General features: G+C 37.2%; 1 protein-coding gene across 1 annotated transcript in view; it reads right to left on the bottom strand.

Annotated features, from left to right (window-relative positions):
• The window catches only part of STAG1 (STAG1 cohesin complex component), a gene marked incomplete at both ends in the record, with an annotated part of 279,463 nt that extends 258,448 nt beyond the window's left edge, over window positions 1-21,015 (bottom strand). The window contains 2 exons of the mRNA XM_080695497.1: window positions 11,012-11,114; window positions 20,987-21,015. Of these exons, the coding sequence (XP_080551623.1) occupies window positions 11,012-11,114; window positions 20,987-21,015 (132 nt within the window). The remainder of the gene's footprint in view (window positions 1-11,011; window positions 11,115-20,986) is intronic.
• Window positions 21,016-23,311: the final 2,296 nt, after the last annotated feature.

Below are 23,311 nucleotides of genomic sequence, written 5' to 3'. Positions count from 1 at the left end.
AGGCTGAGATAGGAGGATCTCAGATTCACAGCCAGTCTAGGCAACTTAATGGGGTCTATTTCAAAATTAAATTAAATGGGGCCTATTTCAAAATTAAAAAACAAAAATAAAATAAAAATAGGGCTGGGAAAGTAAATCAGAGGTAGAATGCCACAGGGTTCCATCCCCAATATAAACACACACACACACACACACACACACACACACACACACACACACGTACGTACGTACGTACGTACGTACGTATATAAAGTTTAAAAATTCAATAAAGGGATTAAATCCTGGACACAAACAACCTACCAAGACGAAACGGGGGGGTTGAGGGGGGGGCAGGCACAAGCTTGCAATCCCAGTACTTGGGAAGCTGAGACAGGAGGAGCCAGGTGAGGCCCTCTGCAACTTAATGAGACCCTGAATAAAAAATCAGGCTGGGGGTATAGCTGGAAGGTAGAATGTCTCTGAGTTCAATCCCTAGCACCACCCAAAAACGAACGTACAAACAAAATCTTCCAACAAAAAAAAATCCAGACTGCAAAGCTTTACTGGTTAATTTACCAAACATTTAAAGAATAAGACCAATTCTTCTCAAATTAGTCCGAGAGTTGAAAGGTAGAGAATCCTTCCAAAATCATCAAGGCCAGCATTACCTTGATACCAAAACCAGATACACACACACACACACACACACACACACACACACACACACACACACACAGAGCCAGGTGTGGTGGTATATGATTGTAATCCCAGCATTCAGGAGGCTGAGACCAGAGGACCGTGGTTTGTGAACAGCCTCAGCTATTTAGTGAGGGTCTCTGCAACTTAGTGAGACCCTGCTACAAAATAAAGAATCTAAAATAAAAGGGCAGGGGGTCTAGCTGGAAGGTCAAATGCCCCTGGGTTCCATCCCCAGATTTGCAAAAAAAAAAAAAAAAAAAAGGCCAATATCCCTGATGAGCATACAAGTGAAAATTGTCAACGGTATACTAGTAAATCAAATTCAATAGCAAATAGAAGGTTCTTTGCCAAGATAAAGAAGATTAATCACAATGATGCAAGGATGGTTGAACACAGAACAGAAAAAATCCATACATCATCCCAATAGTTACAGGAAAAAGCAATTGATAAAATTCAACATCCCTTTTATTCAGCCATAAAGAAGAACAAAATTACATCTTTTACAGAAAAATAGAACTAAAGAACATTATGCTAAGTGAGATTAGTCAGTCACAAAGAGTAAAAAATTGGATACTCTCCCTAATATGTGGAAACCAGAGAGAAAAAAGGTAATAGAAAAAACTTTAGAAGAAGAAAGAGAAACCGTAGATGAGCAAATAAGGTGACCTAACTGCAGTGGATAGGAGGAGAGAAGAGAAAAATGCCCTAATATACAGGATGCACATTCACGAACATCAAAGTGAAACACTAAACCAAACCTAAGAAAGAGGGAAAGGGGAGGGAATTGGAAAAAGGCAAAATGAGTGAGGTGTGCATGTCTTCAATAACAATGCACCAATAAAAAATTTTAAAAAACTTAACATCCCTGTGTTATAAAAACTCTCAACAAATTAGGTATTAGAAGAGTGATCCTAGCACAATAAAAGACCAAATATGACAAGCTCTCAGCTAATAGCATACCAAATGGGGGAAAGTTGAAAGCTTTTTCTAGAAGATCTGGAACAAGAGAAGAATGCCCACTTGTACCACTTTCATTAAATATAGTACTATAAGTCCTAGCCATCACAACTAGACAAGAGAAAGAAATAAACATCGTTCAATAGGAAAGGAGGTGGTTAATCTCTTACTGTCTGCAGATGGCATGATCTTAATGTAGGAAAAAAACTGACTCCACTAAAAAATTATTGGAACTGATAAACAAGTTATAGAAAATGACAGAATACAGCCAGGCGTGGTGGCGCACGCTTGTAATCCCAGCATTCGGGAGGCTGAGATCTGGAGGATCGCGGTTCGCGGACAGCCTCAGCTACTTAGTGAGGCCCTCTGCAACTCAGTGAGACCCGGTTTCAAAATAAAGAATAAAAAATAGGGCAGGGGCTGTAGCTCGGAGGTCAAATGCCCCTGGGTTCCATCCCCAGACCCGCAAAAAAAAAAAAAAAAAAAAAAGAATACAAAATTAAGATACAAAATTAGTAGCATTACAACACATCAAGAACAAACTATCTGAAAAAAAATTTTTAAGGCAACCCAATTTACAATCACTAAAGAAAATCAAATAGCTAGAAATAAATTTATCCAAGGAAGCAAAAGATCTCTAGAATGAAAACAATAAAACACTGATGAATAAATGAATAATAAAAAAAAAATCTTAAGAGCCAGGCATGGTGGCGCACACCTGTAATCCCCCTGCTTGGGAGGTGGAGACAAGAGGATCGCGCAAGTACGAAGCCAGACTCTCTGGCTTAAGCAACACTGTTTTCAAATAAAATATAAAATAGGTCTAGGAGTGTAGCCCAGAGGTAGAAGGGTTCCATCCCCAGTACCACACACACACACACACACACACACACACACACACACACACAAAAAAAAACTAAACAGAATACAAAAGAGTAGAAAGATATAGCTCATGCAACGCACGTGTACTCAATTAATATTGATAAAATGTTTATATTATCCAAAATGATTTAGACTAAGTACAATCTCACTGAAAATGCCAATGACAGGACTTCCAGGAAGATGGAAACTGAAGGAATTTATGTCTTCAAAACCAGCGCTAGAGAAAATACTCAAGGAGTTTAACTACAAAGAAGAAATAGGCAATACAAACCAGAACCAGAGAAACAAGATTTTCTATCCAGCAGACAACTAAGCAAAGAGAATAAACAGTATCTCAAACAAAAATAAAATCTTAACATGTTAGGAATTAAAAATCATCTCTCAACAATCACACTGGATGTAAATGGTCTTAACTCGCCAATAAAAAGACATAAAGTGGCAACATGGATTAAAAACTAGAATCCATCCATCTGCTGCTTACAAGAAACACACCTTACAAGTAAAGATAGGAACAAACTCAAGGTAAAGGGCTGGAGCAAGGTGATCCATGCTAACGAACTTGAAGGCAAGAAGGAGTAGCAACTATGATATCAGACAAGTTAGACTTCAAACCCAAACTTATTAGAAGAGACAAAGAAGGTCATATTTTACTGGTAAACGGATTAATCCAGCAAGAGGAAATAACAATAATCAACATCTATGCCCCAAACATAGGGGCAGCTACTTTCATAAATCAAACTCTTTGTGACATGAAGTCACACATAAATCCCAATACAATAATACTGGGAGACTTCAACACACCTCTCACAACATTAGACTGATCTTCCAGACAAAAAGTTAGTGAAGATACCTCAGAACTAAAAAACACCATTAACCAAATGGACCTGTTGGACACATATAGAGTATTTCACCCAACTACAATGGAGTTTACATTTTTCTCAGCTGCTCACAGAACCTTCTCCAAAATAGATCACATCCTGAGACACAAAATGAGCACTAGCAAATTCAAAAAATGTTACATACTTCCATGTGTCATTTCAGACCATAATGGAATGAAACTAGAAATCAACTATAAGAAGACCCAGAGAAACAACATAAACATGTGGAGACTGAACACCACACTTCTGAATGAAGAATGGGTCATAGAAGATTTAAGAGGTGAAATCAAGAAATTTCTAAAAAACAAATGAAAATAAAAATACAACATATCAAAACCTCTGGGACTCTTTGAAGGCAGTATTAAGAGGAAAATTTATAGCACTAAGTGCTCACATAAGAAAAACAGAAAATCTTCAAATAAATAAACTATATAAATACAACCTTCCTAAATTGAGTCAAGAAGATATAGAACACTTAAACCAACCAATAACAATCAAAGAGATTGAAACCGCAATAAAGAGCTTACCATCAAAGAAAAGCCCAGGACCAGGTGGTTTTCCAAGTGAATTCTATAAAAGCTTTCTAGAATCGCAAACCCCAATACTCCTCAAACTATTTTGTGAAATAGAAAAAGTGGGACTCTCCCAAATACATTCTATGAAGCCAACATCACACTAATACCCAAACCGAATAAAGACAGTTCAAGGAAAGAAAACGACAAGCCTATATCTCTGATGAACTTGAATGAAAAACTATTAAAATACCGGCAACACACATTCAAAACCACATAAAATTATACACCATGACCAGGTAAGGTTCATCCCAGGGATGCTAGGCTGGTTCAACATACGAAAATCAATCCATGTAATTCAACACAAAAACAGAATCAAAGATAAAAATCACATGATCATTTGAATAGACACTGAAAAATCATTTGATAAAACCAACATCCATTTATGATAAAAAAAAAACTGCAGAGAATTGGAATCTTCAAGGAACATATCTCAACATCATAAAGGCAATCTACAATAAGCCCAACGCCAACATCATATTAAATGGGGGAAAACTTCAATAATTTCCCCTAAAAACAGCAACGAAAGAAGGATGCCCATTATCAACACTTCTCTTCAATATAGTGCTAGAGACTCTGGCCAGAGCAATAAGGCAAGAAAAGGAAATCAAAGGAGTAAAACAGGAAAAAGAAGAACTTAACCTTTCCCTATTTACAGATGACATGATACTATATTTAGAAAACCCAACAAACTCAACCAAAAGGCTTATAGAACTGATCAACAAATTCAGCAAAGTGTCTGGATACAAAATCAATCTTAAAAAATCAGAAGCTTTCCTGTACACCAACCATAAATGCACTGAAAAAGAAATTCAGAAAATACTTCCACTCAGGATCTCCCACAAAAAAATAAAATACTTAGGAATAAACTTAACCAAGTAGGTAAAAGATCTCTACAAAGAAAATTATAAACATTGAAAGAAGAAATCGACGAAGATCTTGGAGATGAAAAGATCTTCCATGTTCACATATTGGCAGAATAAGGATCATTAAAATGGCCATCCTTCCAAAAGTGATCTACAGGTTCAACACGATGCCCATTAAACTACCAAGATCATTCCTCAAAGACATAGAAAAATCAGTCCTTCAATTTATTTGGAATAACAAAAGCCCAGAATAGCCAAGGTAGTTCTCAGCAACAAAAACCATGAGGGGGAATCACAATACCTGACTTTAAACTATACTACAAAGCCACTGCAATAAAAATAGCATGGTACTGGCACAAAAACAGATACATAGACCAATGGAGAAGAATAGAAGACCCAGAAACAATTCTACACACTTTCAGCCAATTGATTTTTGCCAAAGGGGCCAAAAACATACATTGGAAAAAAGATAGCATGTTCAACAAATGGTGTTGGCAAAACTGGTTAATCATATGCAGAAAATTGGAAATTAATCCCACTTTCTCACCCTGCACAAGAGTCGATTCAAGATGGATCAAAGATTTGGAAATTAAACCAGAGACCTTGAAGCTCTTTGAAGAGGGCCTAGGAGAAGAAGGAAATTCTCTAAAACATGCAACATACTTAAACATATCGAAGTCAAGCACTAAGTAAAGCAAGGGAAGGAGGGATGGGGAGAAAATGGGGTGGGAATTGGGTAGGGGTTAAATCGGTGATATGTACATGTATATACACACAAGTTTTTTACCCCAATATAAATATAATGCACCAATAAAAAATTTTTAAAAATACCAATGACATTTTATCACAGAGAAAAAAATCCTAAAAGTTTTATACCACAAGGAAAAAAAAAATCCCAAATAACCAAAGTTATCCTGAACAAAAAGAACAAAGTTGGAGGTATTAGAATATAGTAACCAAAATCGAATGGTAGTGCCACAAAAACAGATGCACAGACCAAATTAAATGGAATATAAAACTCAAATTTAAATCAATATATTTAGAACCATCTGATTATTTAACAAATATTCCAAGAACATACATTAGAAAAAGCATAATCTCACTGATAAATGGTCCTGATTAAACTGGATATCCAAATGCAGAAAAATGAAAATAGACACCACATCTTTACATTTACAAAAATCAACTCAAACTGGATTAAAGTCCTAAATGTAAGACCAAAAACTATGAAAGAATTATAAGAAAACAGGGAAAAGGCTTCTGGACAATGGTCTGCATAGAAATTCTTTTGGATAAGAGCTCAAAAGTATAAGCAACAAAAATAATAACAAATGGGACTATATCAAACTAAAACTCTGCACAGTAAAAGACATAACCAGCAAAATGAGACAACCTATAGAATGGGAGACAATACTGGCAAATAGTTATGAGATTAATATCCAGAATACAGAAAAAACTCAATCCAATTTTAAAGTAGACAAATTAGCTGGGTGTGATGGCACATGCTTGTAATCCCAGTACTTGGGAGGCGAAGACAGGAGGATTGAAGGCTAAAGACCAGCCTCCACAAATATAGTGAGCCCCTATGCAACATAGTGAGCCCCTCTTTCAAAATATAAATACAATAGGGCTGGTATAGCTCAGAGGTAGAATGTCCCTGAATTCAACACCTAGTACAAAAGAGAAAGAAAGGAAAGAAAGGAAAGAAAGGAAAGAAAGGAAAGAAAGGAAGAAAGGAAGAAAGGAAGAAAGAAAGAAAGAAAGAAAGAAAGAAGAAAGAAATCAAGAAAGAAAGAAAATAGCCAAAGTATCTGAACTGACATTTCTCAAAATACATACAAATGGCCACTATGTGTATGAAAAAAAAAAAAAAAACATTTAACATGACTACTCATCAGGGAGATGTAGACTCAAACCATTACAAAATATCATCTTGCCCCAAAGAGAATGGTCATTATCAAAAAGATAAATAAAAACCAATGCTGGTGAGGATGCCAGAAAGGGAAATTCTCATACATTATTGGTAAAAATATGAATTAGTATAGCCGTTATAGAAAACAGTATGGTGGTTCTTAAAACAACTAAAATTAGAACATATGAATCAGCAATCCCACTACTGGGTATATATCCAAAGAAAAGGAAATCAGTATGTTAAAGGGACATCTACACTCCCATGTTTATTACAAAGCAATTCACAATAGCCAAGAAATGGAATAAACCTAAGCATCCATGAACGGAGAAACAGACAAGAAAATGTAGTATACATGAATAGAATATTTCATGCATAAAAAAGGACGAAATCATATGCAAAAACATGAATGAGCCTGGAGACATGGCAAGTGAAATAAGCCAGGCAGAAAAAGACAAATACTTCTTGTTCTCATTCATATGTGGCAAGCTAAGAAAACCTGATCTCCTACAGGTAGAGAGTAGAACAGTGGTTACTAAAGGATAGACATGATAGGGTGGAGGACAGAACAGAGAGAGGATGATTAACAAAATTACAGTTAGGAGGAATATGTTCTAGTGTACTACAGCACAGTAGGATGACTATGGTTAACAGTAATTTATTGTATATTTCAAAATAGCTAGAAATGCCGGGCGTGGTGGCGCACGCTTGTAATCCCCGCGCTTGGGAGGCGGAGACAGGAGGATCGCGCAGGTTCGAAGCCAGCCGCGCTGGCGTAAGAGACCCTGTTTCAAAAATATAAAATAGGTCTGGGAGCGTAGCCCGGAGGTAGAAGGGCTTCCAGGAACCCCAGTACCACCAAAAAAAAAAAAAAAAAAAAATAGCTAGAAAAGAGGATTTGGGGTTCTCACAACCAAGAAATGATGCTTGAGGTGAACAAACATGCTAATTACCCTGATTTGTCATAATACACTATACCCCTCAAATACATAAAATTATATGTCAAATTTTTAAAATTTCAAGGAAGTAAAGCAAAAATAAGGACGAAGTAATAGTTTTAACATAAACATGTATAAATCAAAACTTGCAATTGTTCAAAGTAGAATTAGTTAGCAGAAAATATCCAATAACTGATTCTTCAGAACAATAATTTTCATCCTGAGCCGTGCGTGGTGGCGCATGCTTGAGAGGCGGAGACAGGAGGATCGCGCAGGTTCGAAGCCAGCGGTGCTGGCTTAAGAGACCCTGTTTCCAAAAATAAAAAAAGTATAAAATAGGTCTGGGAGTGTAGCCCGGAGGTAGAAGGGCTTCAAGGAACCCCAGTACCACCAAAAATAAAAATAAAATTTTTCATCCTGAAAGTTATTTCTTTCAATATTTAATAGTGGCCTGATATTCTATCTCCCCTGAGAGAAAAAGAACAGGGGTTAGGATATGAATTTAAATGCTAACATTGCTACTCATTTCCTGTGTGTAACCTTACACAGCGAACATTTTTCACTTTTAAAATCTGGTTTCGCGCCGGGCATGGTGGCGCACGCTTGTAATCCCCGCGCTTGGGAGGCGGAGACAGGAGGATCACGCAGGTTCGAAGCCAGCCGTGCTGGCGTAAGAGACCCTGTTTCAAAAATATAAAATAGGTCTGGGAGTGTAGCCCGGAGGAAGAAGGGCTTCCAGGAACCCCAGTACCACCAAAAAAAAAAAAAAAAAAAAAAATTTGTTTTCTATTCTGTAAACTGTATATAAGACCTATTTCTTAACATTGGTGTGAGGATAAAAATCACCACCCAATGTAAAGCTCATAGTAAGAACTCATTAAGTTGTGATGTAGTGTATCAAGTATAGAGTCAAATGGAGTAAGTTTTCCTTCAAATAAAAGAAATTTTCTCTTTTTTTTTTAATGGCTGGCCTAGAAAATTAAGTAATTAAGAATTCTGAAAACAGTAAAATTATTAAACAATTATACTTTTTTAAAAAGAGTACTTTTGAGTAACTCACTAGGAAAGACGTATGCATCTGTATCTAGAAATCTACCTACTTGTACACAGTAGCTGATTAAACAACATAACCATAAATTGCAACCATAGGCTGGATTTGCATCATCATTATGACCAACAAACTGATTTTTGTTTGTATTTTTGTTTTTTTGTGGTACTAGGTGTTAAATCCATAGGTGTTCTACTTCTGAGCTACACCCAAGTCCTTTTAATTTTTTTATTTTGAAAGAGTGTTACTAAGTTATTGTTCTGGCCTCAAACCTTTAAGGCTCAGGTCTCAGCCTCCCAATTACTGGGATTACAGACAGGTGTCACTGTATCCAGCTAACTGTAACTCGTATGAAATGATTATAAACTATAAGAGTGTTCACTTGGTGATGTTAGTAAGATACTGTTATCTTGGGACATTATGCTGATATCACAGTGGCATTTAAAAAAGACACAAAGTAAGTCCTTACTAGTTATTTTACAGACTATGATATTATGATACATACTTTTTATTCTGATTAATTCCTGGCTCATATCTCTGTCCCAAAGCAGGTCACAGAAAGCAGAATTTGCCTCCAAGGTGGGTCACAGAAATTCTAATCTTCCCTCACTTTCCTGTCTTGGAGCTGGACACACACACACACACACACACCACACACACACACACACACACACACACACACACACACACACTCTAACCTACCCGTGCCTAATAGTAGATCTTAATACCCTTCCTTCATTCCAGGAGTCCTGACCTATACCCTGGAGCAAAAACTGCTGCAGTGAGAAGTAAAAAGTAAGAATGTTGAAGCAGACAGGCTTTGCTGGGCTTCCCAACACATTCTATCAGCATTAGATATGCAACGAAGTATCTACAATCCCAAAATGACAGGATTCAGAAAGATCCTGGATTGCTGAACATGCCACCAGAGGGTGGCACACCCCAAGTGGGTACTCCATGTCCCTTCTCTAATATCTAACCCTATGCAACTCTTTATCTTTATTCTCGTAAAAATCCTTTATAGTAAACTGGTGACAGTTAAGTATTTCCCTGAGTTCTGTCAGCTTTTTGGGCAAACCAATCAGTCAGAAACACAGGTGAAACAACCTGAGTCTTATGACTGGTATGCGGGGTGAGGAGGACTCTCCAGAACTGAGCTCTCAACTTGTAGGATCTGCCATTTGCCAGAACTGAATTGGATTACAGGATACCAAGGTGGTGCCTGCTCCTCGAAAACTGCTTGCTTGCTAGCAGGGAGAAAGCCCACACCTTTTGAGGTCACAGGAGACTTCTGTGATGTTATGTGAGAGTACAAGGAAAACACCATTTGTTTTTCACAACATAGCAATACACACTTAAATATTTACAAATGAAATGACATCTAGGGTCATCTTTAAAATAACATGAGCAGGAAAGAAAGGTAAAAAGAGGAAATAAGATTAGCTACACTTGACATCTGGTGAAGCCAGGTAACAGGTTAAGATTTTGTCATAAGAAAAAACTTTTATAAAATACAAAGAAAATGTTCTAATAGCAAATTATGTCACAAATGAGTACAGAATGCGACAAGCCTTAACCTGTTGACACATTATCACTATTCCCAGGGGCATCTTATATTCTAGCTAAACTCCTAGCCCTTTCTATTTTTTTTTTTAACAAGGTTTCACTAGGTAGCTGAGTCTCGCTACTTACTGAGGCTTTTCTCAAACCTGTAATCCTCCTGTTTTAGCCTCCCAAGTACTGTGCTTAGAGGTGTGCACCACCACGTGGATACTGAAACTACTACTCTCTCTTAAAAGATTGTGCATGGTTAAATGAGAACTCAATCTCTTAAACAATGTAAAATATCTTTCAAAGTAGGATTACCTAGAATTCTTCTACAATTCTCATTCATGTATCTGTGAAAAAATATTCTGGGTCTTGCCCCAATCTCCCAGTACTATCCAAATGCACACTTGGAGTTCATTAAAAAAAAAAAAAAAAAACCCAAAAACAAATCTGCAGGTGAAAGTGGGTATCTTATATAACTACACCTCATTCAATGTTATAACTTCCTCTATTCTTTCACATGGATTACCAAGTATGTAGAGCGAAATATATTGTAATTGCCTTTATTCATTACCACTAGTCTAATTTACAACGTAAAGATTCCAAGAATCTTTAATGTTTCACTAAAGTTTTTAAAAAGAATTAACAGCACTAATAAAATTAACAAATAGCTCATATCAAGCCCATCTGTGTGGTAACCATTAAAGGAACAAAGAAGGCAGGTATAATACATACTGGAGGCCGGCCAGGACGACCCCTTTTTCTTTTTCCTTTGACCTCTGTTTCTTCAAGTTCGCTGCCAGCATCGGAATGGGCAGTAGTTTCATTAGTTGAATCCCTAGAAAATGTTATATTACTTTAGTAAACAAATTAATAAATAAATACAATGCAGTTCTGTTTTACTACTTTCCTTACCTCCTGATATATTACTAATTAGGATAAATACTTCTACTTTCAGAAAAAGTCTCAGTGAATAAAAATATCTTTCCTACCTACTATTACATGACATTTAAATGAACCCCTCTAAGAAGGAAATAAAGATGGAATGGTAACTGCTGTAAAAACCAAATGCAAAATTTAATAATAAAAAACTAATTGATCATTATAAAATAAAGAAGGCTTGGGAGAAATGTTATAAAATCATTCAAGTCAGCACAGGTGTGCTAGTAAATGTTTAAAAGTAACTTCAAAAAATAGATTTATATAATTTATTATAATTGTTACAAATGCATGGTACACAACTTGTAAACAATAATAAGACACCCCATATTCTTTATTATAAATTCTACATAGCCACATGAGTCTCACAAAATGATTTTGGAAATTTTTACCAAACTCATGTCTTATCTAACCTATGGTTTCAACTGATAAATGAACAAGAATCTTGACATGAAAATTAACTGGTATTTTTGTTCACTTTAAAGAACACAATAAGCCAGGCATGGTGGTGCACGCCTATAATCCCAGAACTTAGGAAGCTAGGAAAGGAGGATTACATTTAGAGGACAGCCTCAGCAAAGAGTGAAACTCTCATCAACCTAGTGAGACCCTGTTACAGTAAGACCCTATTTCAAAATAAAAATAAAATATGGCTGGGAATATAGCTTGGAGGTAAAATGCTCCAGGATTCAATCCCTAGGGAGAGAAGGTGAGATGGAGGGAGGGAGGGAGGGAGGGAGGGAGGGAGGGAGGGAGGGAGGGAGACAGATACAGACACCCACCTCCCCCACACATAATGTAAGTGAATTGAAAAAACTTTTTTTTCCCAGGTCTGGGGACGGAACCCAGGGGCATTTGACCTCCAAGCTACACCCCCTCCCCTATTTTTTATTCTTTATTTTGAAACAGGGTGTCACTGAGTTGCAGAGGGCTTCACTAAGTAGCTGAGGCTGTCTGTGAACTGCGATCCTCCGGTCTCAGCCTCCCAAATGCTGGGATTACAAGCTGAAAAAAACATTTCTTGGAATTTTTACTAGTCATTGCTGAAAACACAACTCTATGCTAAATCAAATAATTTGTTCCTTCCTTTCTTCTTTTTTTTTCTTTTATTGGTGCTAAGGATTGAACTCAGAAGTGTTCTAATTCTAAACTACACTCCAAGCCTTATGGTTTTATCCCCAACACCATCTGCCATAGTTGCTAAGGCTGGCCTCAAACCTGTGATCTTCCTATCTCAGCCTTTCAAGTACTAGGATTAGAGGTGTGGCTCCACCATGTTGGGCCAGGTAACTGTTTTTTTGTGTTTTTTTTTTTTTTTTTTTCTCTTTTGGGTCTGGGGATGGAACCTAGGGGCATTTGACCTCCAAGCTACACCCCCTGCCCTATTTGTTTTTATTCTTTTATTTTGAAACAGGGTCTCACTAAGTAGCTGAGGCTGTCCGTGAACCACAATCCTCTGGTCTCAGCCTCCCAAATGCTGGGATTACAAGAGTGCGCCACCACGGCCGGCTCAGATAACAGTTCTTAATATTGCAAAAATACTAACTCAATTTGCTTGTGCTATTCATAATGGAGTAATTATAAACCGACTAGTAAAACCTTTAAGTTTAATCCTCATTATTGACAGTTTTTCTCAGTTAAGTCTGCAATCAGCAAAACAATAAATCAAATCCTGATTTGTGGTATTTACTGACTTTTCAAAGTATAAATAGTCCCCTACAGACAATTTCCATTACCAAAGTGGCATTACTGATTCTAGATATGGAAAGCAATGAACACTAGTACACCACTAAAACCTTTCTACCATACACATACAAGAGGTATAAAGAACCTCTAGGTCACTGTGATATAGAATACAATTACAAAGTGATGAATTTTGGATATCAGTTTTATTTTTAGTATTATTTTAATATAACTTCTTTTTATGCTTAATTTAACTTCTTGTAATAGCTATGTTGTGTTTAACTGGCTTGCAGAAAATTTTGTCTTTCAATCCTGTATAGGTTGGCTCCAATACAGTACTGAAAAAGAAAGAATCCTATGAACCTTACCAGTTGTATTACAGATTTGCATAAAACTATAAGCAGCAGGAAAGATACACAGTAAACAGTCAGCCCAATTCAAAGCTATTATTTTCAATCTGCTTCAAAAATGTTCTTTTTGCATTGATTCCGTAAGGCTTCATTCTTAGTGTGTGCTCTTCTCCCCTAACTATACTATTCCCCGAGAGAACTCTTCCACTTAATGTGTAAGCTCTAGGAAATTACTTCAATAGCATGTCAGCAGACTGGACCACATTCCAGATCTCTAGTTCAAGATTATTAGGTTGCATGTGTAACATGCTTCTTTGAAAGCCACCTCCAATTCACCAAATAACACACCTAAAATTAAGTACAGAGGGCACAGGGGCTGGGTAACTAGAAGAGTAGATAATCATGATCATGATCAACACAAGATACATGAAAACATCACAGTGAATCCTATTACCTTGTACAATTAATGTTTTCATAATTATTTTATGAATGAAATAAAATTAAACCAAATTCTGACTTATGTCTGGGTTCTCTGTTTATGGAAATGTCATTAATCAACTGATTTTTAAAATCAGTGTATGACTTTTAAATTACTATACATATTTACTATCAATCACTAGTAAACTGTTTGCTATTCAATTTCATAGAATTGTATCACTTTTTCTCTTATGTCTTTCTCTTCCCCAAACTCAGGATGGAACCAGGGGCATTCTACCTTGAAGCTACCTCCTGTCTTTTCCTTTTTTTTTTTTTTTTTTGGTGGTACTGGGGGTTGAGCCCAGGGGCTTTCCTCCGGGCTATACTCCCAGACCTATTTTATACTCTATTTGGAAACAGGGTCTCACTAAGTAGCTGAAGCTGGCTTCGAACCTGTGTGATCCTCCTGTCTCAGCCTCCCAAGCGCAGGGATTACAAGCGTGCGCCACCACACCTGGCTCTTTATGCCTTTTTCTAACACAAGTCCACCTCAGTCATAGGAAAGACTCTCACTCTTTCCATGACTATTAATTAATTATCATGATCCACCATGTCCCAAATAATCTTTATCTCCCTGTTTCTATCATCTCCACTATTCAATCCATTCTACACATTACTGTCAATAACATTCTCAAATCATGTCAATCTACTGTTTTCAAATCAAACATAATGTGATATTTAAAACTATAAATGGTGTAAGTAATATCCAAGAGTCAGTAAGCTTTTTCTTAAAAGGCCACACAGTATTTTTGAACTATAGATTTATGATCTGTATACAACTACTCAATTCTAGAGCCATAATATAAATGTAGCCCTAGACAATATGTAAATAAGTACAGCTATGTTTCAATAATGAATTATTTACAAAAACAGGCATCTGAGTCACACTAACAATAAACTTAGCAAGATCCTATTTCAAAATAAAATATAAAACAGGCTGGGGTATACCTCAGGGGGTAGAGGACCCCTCTGTTCAATTCCCAGTACTATTTTTTCTTTATTTTTATTATATCTTGGGGGGGCAGTACTGGGGATGGAACTAAGGGATATTCTACTTTTGAACTACACCCCCAGCCCTATGTTTTACTCTTTATTTTGAAACAGGGTTTAACTAAATTACAAAGGCCTCATTAAGCAGCTGAGGTTGGTGGCGAACCTGTGATTCTCCTGTCTCAGCCTCCCAATAATGAGATTACAAACATACATCACCACGCCCATATTTTTTTAAATTAAAAAAAATACATGATCCACCTATGCCCCCAAATAATCTTTATCTCCCTATTTCTATCATCTCCCCTATTCAATCCATTCAAAACATTACTGCCAGGAACATTTTCAAATCATGTCAATCTAATGTTTTCAAATCAAACATGTGATATTTAAAACTATAAATGGTATAATATCCATATTATTATAATATCTAATATTCCTTTTATTCCTCACTACAGTCTTAAAAGACCACATTTAGTCTAATGCATGTGTCAATTCGTATATATTAACTAGAAAACATTGATTAAAAAATTGTAAGAGCCGGGAGTGGTGGCGCACGCTTATAATCCCCACGCTTGGGAGGCAGAGACAGGAGGATCACGCAGGTTCGAAGCCAGCCGCGTGCACTGGCTTAGGAGCCCCTGTTTCCAAATTTAAAAAGTATAAAAAATAGGTCTTGGAGTGTAGCCCGGAGGTAGAAGGGCTTCCAGGAACCCCAGTACCACAAAAAAAAAAAAAAAAGTAAAAAACATAGTATTGTCCCAATTTTACAGATGAGGAAATAAACTGAAAAACTTGTCACAGATCTAGTAAGTAGCAGCATGCAGTTACACACAAAAAAAAGTAAACTTGAGCTGGGTGTGATGGTGCAAGCTTGTAATCCCAGCATTTGGGGGGGGGAGGGCTGAGACAGGAGGATCGCAGGTTCGAGGCCACCCTCAGCTACTTAGTGAGGCCCTTTGAAACTTAGTGAGCTCCTATTTCAAAATAAAGAATAAAAAATAGGGCTGGAAATGTGGCTCAGAGGTAGAATGCCCCCTGGGTTCCATCCCCAATACTGCAAAAAAAAAAAAAAAAAAAGGTAAACTTGAATTCTCTATGTCAGAATACTAAAATGCTTTTTTTTTTTTTTTTTTTTTTTTTTTTTTTTGGTGGTACTGGGGTTCCTGGAAACCCTTCTACCTCCAGGCTACACTCCCAGACCTATTTTATATATTTTTTTGGAAACAGGGTCTCTTAAAGCCAGGGAGGCGGGCTTCGAACCTGCGCGATCCTCCTGTCTCTGCCTCCCGAGCACAGGGATTAACAAGTATGCGCCACCATGCCCGGTGCAAATTGTTTTATATTAATCTTATACAGACAGAATACACTATTGCTTTTGATACATTTAGAAATCTCCAAACAACTACAGGAGTAAGCTGGTTCCAGCATATAAGTGATCCATTACTGAAAGAAATGTACACATGAGCAATACAGTTTGACAAAATGAACCAGAAAATTATGATTTGTTTAATAATTGTACCAACTGCATCCAGCTTCAAAAGTGAAACCTACTTTCAACTCCTGGTACACTCCACTGGTGTATGTATAGTTATTTATTAGAATAGATAATAAATTTCGAAGTTCTTTCTATTTCAAGCACTAGGAAAGATATAAGAGCACAAGGAAAAGCTACCTTTTATCTCACTAACTCTTGAGCCAAAATCTGCAAGCCGGGCATGGTGGTGCACGCTTATAATCCCAGCATTCAGGAGTCTGAAACAGGAGGATCATGGTTCACAGACAGCCTCGGCTACTTAGTGAGGCCCGGTTTCAAAATAAAGAATAAAAAAATAGGGCAGGGGGTATAGCTTGGAGGTTGAATTCCCCTGGGTTCCAGACCTAGATACACACACACACACACACACACACACACACACACACACACACACACCTGCAGAATACCAATTTTGGGGGGAGGGGGTGATAATGGGGATGAAATCCAGAGGATTTCTACCTCAGAGCTATACTCCCAGACCTATTTTTATGTTTTATTTAGAAACAGTGTCTCACTAAGTTGCTGAGAGCCTCACTAAGTAGCTGAGGCTGGTTTCAAACCTCTGCGATCCTCCTGTCTCAGCCTCCCAAGCATGGGGATTATAAGTGTGTGCCACCACGCCCGGCTCAGAATACCAATGTTAAACAGTTTAATATCTTGCCACAAAAATTTTGGCTTTTGCATAAATAAATATATGTGTATATGTATAAACATATCTCAATTTTAAGTTTTAAGTAGGAAGGATTTTCCCGTATTATCCATGAGATTCCTAAATGATATTCTATAATATGCATAGAATTTATTCAACTACTTCCTTATCAGTAAGTACTTGGGGTGTTTGTAGTTTTACACTATTACAAAGAGTGTTGCAATGACTGCCTTTGTAGATAAATCTTATCACATATCACAACTATCTCTTTAGATACAATGGAAGTGCTGGTTTGATGGTACAAAAATTCAAATGGATAACTGCTCTTCAAAATCCCTGTAAAATGGCTAACAATCACATATATAAGACCCCCCAAAGAGAAAATTAAGAGCACAAGAATCTGATAATCTTATAAAACTAATGCTACTCCCAAAACCCTCAAAATTTTATCTACCTCTAATTCTATTGAAACCATTTTAGTTCCAGTAATCATCTCTGGCCAGATACTGCAAACTCCTCATCTGAACAGGTCTTCTTCCTATCACCAGCCCTTCCAATCTAATCATTATATTGAAATTGAGTTATTTTCTAATTATATGTTTTGTTTTGTTTTTTTGGTGGTACTGGGGGTGAAACCCAGAGGCTTTCTAACTCCAGGCTATACTCCCAGACCTTTTTTATATTTTATTTGGAAACAGGGTCTCACTAAGTTGCTGAGAGCCTAAGTAGCTGAGGCTGGCCTCAAACCCGTGCGATCCTCCTGTCTCAGCCTCCCAAGCGCAGGGATTACAAGCGTGCGCCACCACGCCCGGCTATATGTATTTTAATATACATATTATATATACTGAGCCGAGCTTGGTGGCACAAGCTTGTAATTCCAGCATTCGGGAGGCTGAGACCAGAAGATTGAGGTTCACGGACAGCCTCAGCTACTTAGTGAGGCCCTCTGCAACTCAATGAGACCCGGTTTCAAAATAAAGGAAAAAAAAAAAAAAGAAAAGAAAAAGAAAAAATAGGGCAGAGGGTGTGGCTCGGAGGTCAACTGCCCTTGGGTTCCATTCCCAGACCCGCAAAAAAAAAATAAATAAATAAATAAATAAATAAATAAATAATATATACTGTGTGTGAGTGTGTCTGAGTGTGTCCATCCCCTGTTTTAAACCTCACAGCTGCACCCTATTGCTCCTAGAGGAGTAAAACATAATGCTTAGCATGACTTAACAGGTCCCAGTATTCATAATTATCTTCCCTACTCACAAGACTTATCTCAAATCAATCTCCTAACACTGAGGGGCCGAGGGGTTGAGAGTTTGGGAGGAGAGGAGATTTTAGAGAAGAAATACCATTTCCGTACCCAAACATACAATTCTTCCATTTATGTCAGGATGTTTGCACATGTCATAATTCCTTCTTCCATTCTTTCCCTCACTCATCTCCCAACTTCAGTTTCAGTTCAACAGTCTCTTCTTTAGAAAGGTAGGTTGAACTGGGCATGTTGGTGCACCCTTGTGATCCCAGTGCTTGGAAGCCTGAGACAGGAGGATCCCATAAGTTCACAGCCAGCCTCAGCTACTTAGTAAAGCTCTCAGCAAGTTAGTGAGACCCTGCTTCCAAATAAAGTATAAAATAGGTCTGGGAATATAGCCTGGAGGTAGAAAAGCCACTGGGTTCCACCCTTAGTACCATAAAATAAAATAAAATAAAATAAAATAAAATAAAATAAAATAAAATGGTAGGTTTAAATAGTCATGTGCTAAAATTTTCATAATAGCCCCAACTTTTTCTTCGTAGCACCAGTAAGTTTAGATCTATACATTTGCAATTATCTAATACCTATCCTTATAAGCATTGTGGCAAAAAGAAATGAGTCTGTTCTGCATGCTATATCCAACCAGGACCTATTATACTTATGGAATACAAATATACAGTGATTATATTTTGACAATGTTTAAAAAATAATCAGCTCTAAGATGACAACTCCATCAACAATTATTGTATCTAAGTAAACCTCCCAAAAATGACAATTACAAGAGAGTAGTCTTTCTAATAATGTCTACATTTAAAATTCACAATTGAATTAATCATTAAAAATAGATAGCTCACAACATTTTCTGGTTTTGAGGCAGTCTATAAATTTGTAATATACTATCTTCACAGGTGAAAAAAATTAAAGTTTCCTTTCCATTTCAGTGAGGATAGGTGCTATGGGTTTTTTTGTTTTGTTTTTGGGTTGTTTTGTTTTTGTTGTTGTTGTTTTGTTTTTGTTGCAGGTCTGGGGATGAAACCCAGGGGCATTCAACCACGAGCTACAACCCCCACCCTATTTTTTTTTATTCTTTATTTTGAAACAGGGTCTCACTAAGTTGCAGAGGCCAGCATTAAGTAGCTGAGGCTATCCGTGAACTGCGATCGTCTGGTCTCAGCCTCCAGAAGACTGGGATTACATGTGTACGCCACCACGCCCGGTTAGGTGCTATGGTTTGGATAACCCTCTTAGGCTCATGTGTTAAAGACATGGCCACCAACCTGTGGTGCCACTGGGAAATGATGGAGCCTTTAACAGGTAGGAACTCATGGGTAGAAGCTAGGCCACTGGAGGCACGCTCTTGAAGGGGCTATCTAAACTTTATCCCTTCCCCCTCTCTCTGTTTCCTGGTGCTATGAGGTGAATAGGTTGCTCTACCACACACTCTCCACTATGATATCCTGCTGCCGGCTCAAAGCAACAGAGCCAACTGATCAAGGACTAGCACCTCTGAAATTTTAAGCCAAAATGAGCCTATCTTTCTTAAAAGCTGATTATCTCCGTAACTGTGTCCCGTGTCACAGTGACAGGACACATAACCCAACATTGCTGGACAGACAGGATAATATATGCAAACACACAAAACTCCCTGAATATATGATTAGTTCTCAACTTGACCAAAAATGTCATCTCCAGACGACAAATCTAAGCTAGAGCTCATTTACCCAGCTCTTAGATCACCACTATCTAGTACCTACAAGCATATTGCACTTATGTATCTCAGGGCAAAAATTCAGTTACAAAGGATAATGACACTAAATGTTATCAATACAACCACTTTAAATATTACCACAATTTAAAGACAACCTGTTTCATTTTTTTTAATCGAAGAATACTAACATGAAGAACTTACTAATACCCAGTGCTGTGCTAGAAGCCAATCATACAAAAATAAGGCACAAAAAGTGCATAAAGAGGTGGGTCATAAACAGTAAGACAGGGAACATCATGTTAAGTATGGTGCTGGAAAAATATATAGAAATGCAGGAGCACAGAAGGACATCTACCTCAACTCAGAGGGTTCAGGAACTATGCTAAAGACATGATACTCAACTAAAACATAAATGAATGGATAGTTGAGGTGGACAGATAAGAGCAGAAGTGTAAAAACTCAAAGAAAATATTATGAGGTAACCTCCAAACTCAGTACTATGTTCAACTCAAGGGGTACAGGAGATTGAAATAAGCAGATAGAAAAGACTTAAATGCTATCTCCTATATATGAAAGAAATCAGAGGGGAAGATATTTACCATTTCAAGCTAATAAAGAAATTTGTAAAGTTTTGTCTTTTAGAACTGGGGGGGGGGGGGGAGACCAATCAGAAGATTCCACCAAAAATATCAACTGGCATTCCCTTAGAACAGAAGAGCAGGGAGCAGATAGAAAGAGAGTATGTTATTGGATGAATGTCAACATTTTCTTATAAATGGCCAGATTAAGTATTTTAGACACTTGCATAAAGCAGTTATACCAGTATGTCAATAAATGAATGTAGTTCGGATACAGTACTTTATCAAAATAGGCAGCATGCAAGATTTAGCTCATGGGTCATAATTTGCTGAGCCCTGATACACATCATTAACATTTTATGTTCAATATCAGAGAACACACTGATATTCTAATATTAGGGCCAGGGATGGATATGTTAATTGTATATCCTAATACTTAAAGATTGTAAAAATCGCCCCAACGTGTCATCAAAGAGAACACTATAACAAAGAATTGTATTGTATATACATTTTTCCTTTAAAAAAAAAAGGAGAAAGTTCTAATACTTACTGTAACACTGGTAACTCCGAAGTAATCATGGCTGAAAAAGTTGTTTCCGAAATGCAGCAAACAAATCAAGTTCTTTATAGTTCAAAACTTTTTAAAGCAACCTCAAAGGTAATCCTGTTAATTAAAAAAATAAAAATAGTTTAAAAATGAAATGAATGTGACAATATATAAAGTACAATCAATCAGCACTGCTGACAACTGAACTACTTAATATTTACCCAAACATGCTGAAAACTTGCAAAAACAAAGAAATCTGTGTACGAATGTTTAATCCATAACTGCCAAAACTTGGAAGCAATTGAGATGTCCTTCGTAGGTGAATGGATAAAGTATAGTCTATCCAAACAATTGAATATTACTTGGGGTTAAAAAGGATATGAGTCGCCGGGCGTGATGGCACACACTTGTAATCCCCATGCTTGGGAGGCGGAGACAGGAGGATCGTGCTGGCTTAAGAGACTCTGTTTCCACATAAAAATGTTAAAAAATGGGTCTGGGGGTGTAGCCCGTGGGAGTGTATCCCGGAGGTAGAAGGGTTTCCAGGAACCCCAGTACCACCAAAAAAAAAAAAAAAAAAAAAAGGATATGATGAGTTATTGAGTCTTAAAATGGCATGAAGAAACTTTAAAAGTATATTACTAAGAGAAAGAAGTCAATCCAAAAGGGTGTATATTATTATAAAATTCTAACTATATTAAGGTTAGGGGTATAGCTCAGTGGTACAGCACAGGGAAAAAAAAAGCGTATGACATTATAGAAAGGTAAAATCATGGAAACTAAAGAATCAGTGAATGCAAGGGGCTGAGGAAACAAAAGGAACAACCAGACAGAGTACAAAAGAGTTTTAGAGGTCAGTGAAAATATGCTAAGTGAGACTATATGGTGAATATGTCATTATATGTTTGTCAAAATCCATAGAATGTACACCAAGAGTGAATGCTAACATAATAAAATATACACTTGGGGTGGCCATAATATGTCAATGTAGGTTTGTCAATATTAGGAAATGTACCGTTCTACTATGATATGATAGTGGGAAAGGCTTGGCCATATGTAGACATGAGGAGCACAGAGGCAACTCTTTGTACTTTCTCCTCAAATTTGCTGTGAAACTAAAACTGCTCTAATATATAGAGTCTAATAAAAAAAATTGGAACAGATAAGTAGAACAAAACAGAATATCCAAGTAACAGTATGTTGCTAAATCAAATGGAACAATATAAAATTGGAATTCCAAAGAGTTTCGAAAAAGGAGCGGGCAGAGATAATCGACGTTCCAAAGACACAGACACACAGACATACACACAGCAAGAGTGAGAGAGAGAGAGAAGATCAAAGAATTCCCAAGCAGAATAAATATTCCAAACTATAAATACTACTAAAAAGGCAAAATTACAGGAAAGAGTTAAAAGGAAGCTGAAGATACAGAACACATCAAATATAAAAAAACAATAATTAAAACAAGTACCTTGTTGAAAACTATGTAAACTATATGATAATGAGTAATATCTTTAAAATATTGTGGAAAACAAAAAGTAAACCCTGAATTGTTAATGAAGTGATAACATCTTTCAAAAATGAAAGACAAAAGCCGGGAATGGTGGCGCACGCTTGTAATCCCCGCGCTTGGGAGGCAGAGACAGGAGGATTGCGCAGGTTCAAAGACAGCCTCGCTAGCTTAAGAGACCCTGTTTCCAAATAAAATATAAAATGGGTTTGGAAGTGTAGCCCGAAGGTAGAAGGGTTTCCAGGAACCCCAATACAAGAAAGAAAGGAAAGGGAAAGAGAGAAAGAGAAAGAGAAAGAGAGGAGGGAGGGAGGGGAAGGAAGGAAGGAAGGAAGGAAGGAAGGAAGGAAGGAAGGAAGGAAGGAAGGAAGGAAGGACAAGCTGGGTGTGGTATCATATGCCTCTAATCCCAGTATTTGGGTAGCTGAGACAGGAGGATCACAGGTTTCAAGACAGCCTCAACATTTAGCAAGGCTCTCAGCAACTTATTGAGACCCCAAAATAAAATATAACAAAAAATATAAGAGGGCTGAGGTATGGCTCAAAGGTAGAATGGCCCTGGGTTCGATTTCTAGTATGGGAGGGAGAGAGGAAGGGAGAGAGAGAGAAGAGAGGAAAACTTGGAAAATGGCAAAGTAGGAATTTCCAAGAATTAGCTCCTCCAATAAAGTAACTCTAAGATTGGCAAAAAAGTGAAAAAAATCAACTTTTCCTAAATCTTGATAAAAATATATAGCAAGGAGAGGAATGCCTAACAATAACAACAAGCTGCTAAATTTGGTAAGAAGGCACAATAGTGTTTTTGTTTACCTGCCTAC

Source organism: Muscardinus avellanarius (genome assembly GCF_963383645.1).
Source record: "Muscardinus avellanarius genome assembly, chromosome: 5".
NCBI classification, from domain to species: domain Eukaryota; kingdom Metazoa; phylum Chordata; class Mammalia; order Rodentia; family Gliridae; genus Muscardinus; species Muscardinus avellanarius.
This window is presented reverse-complemented; position numbering and strand designations above follow the sequence as displayed.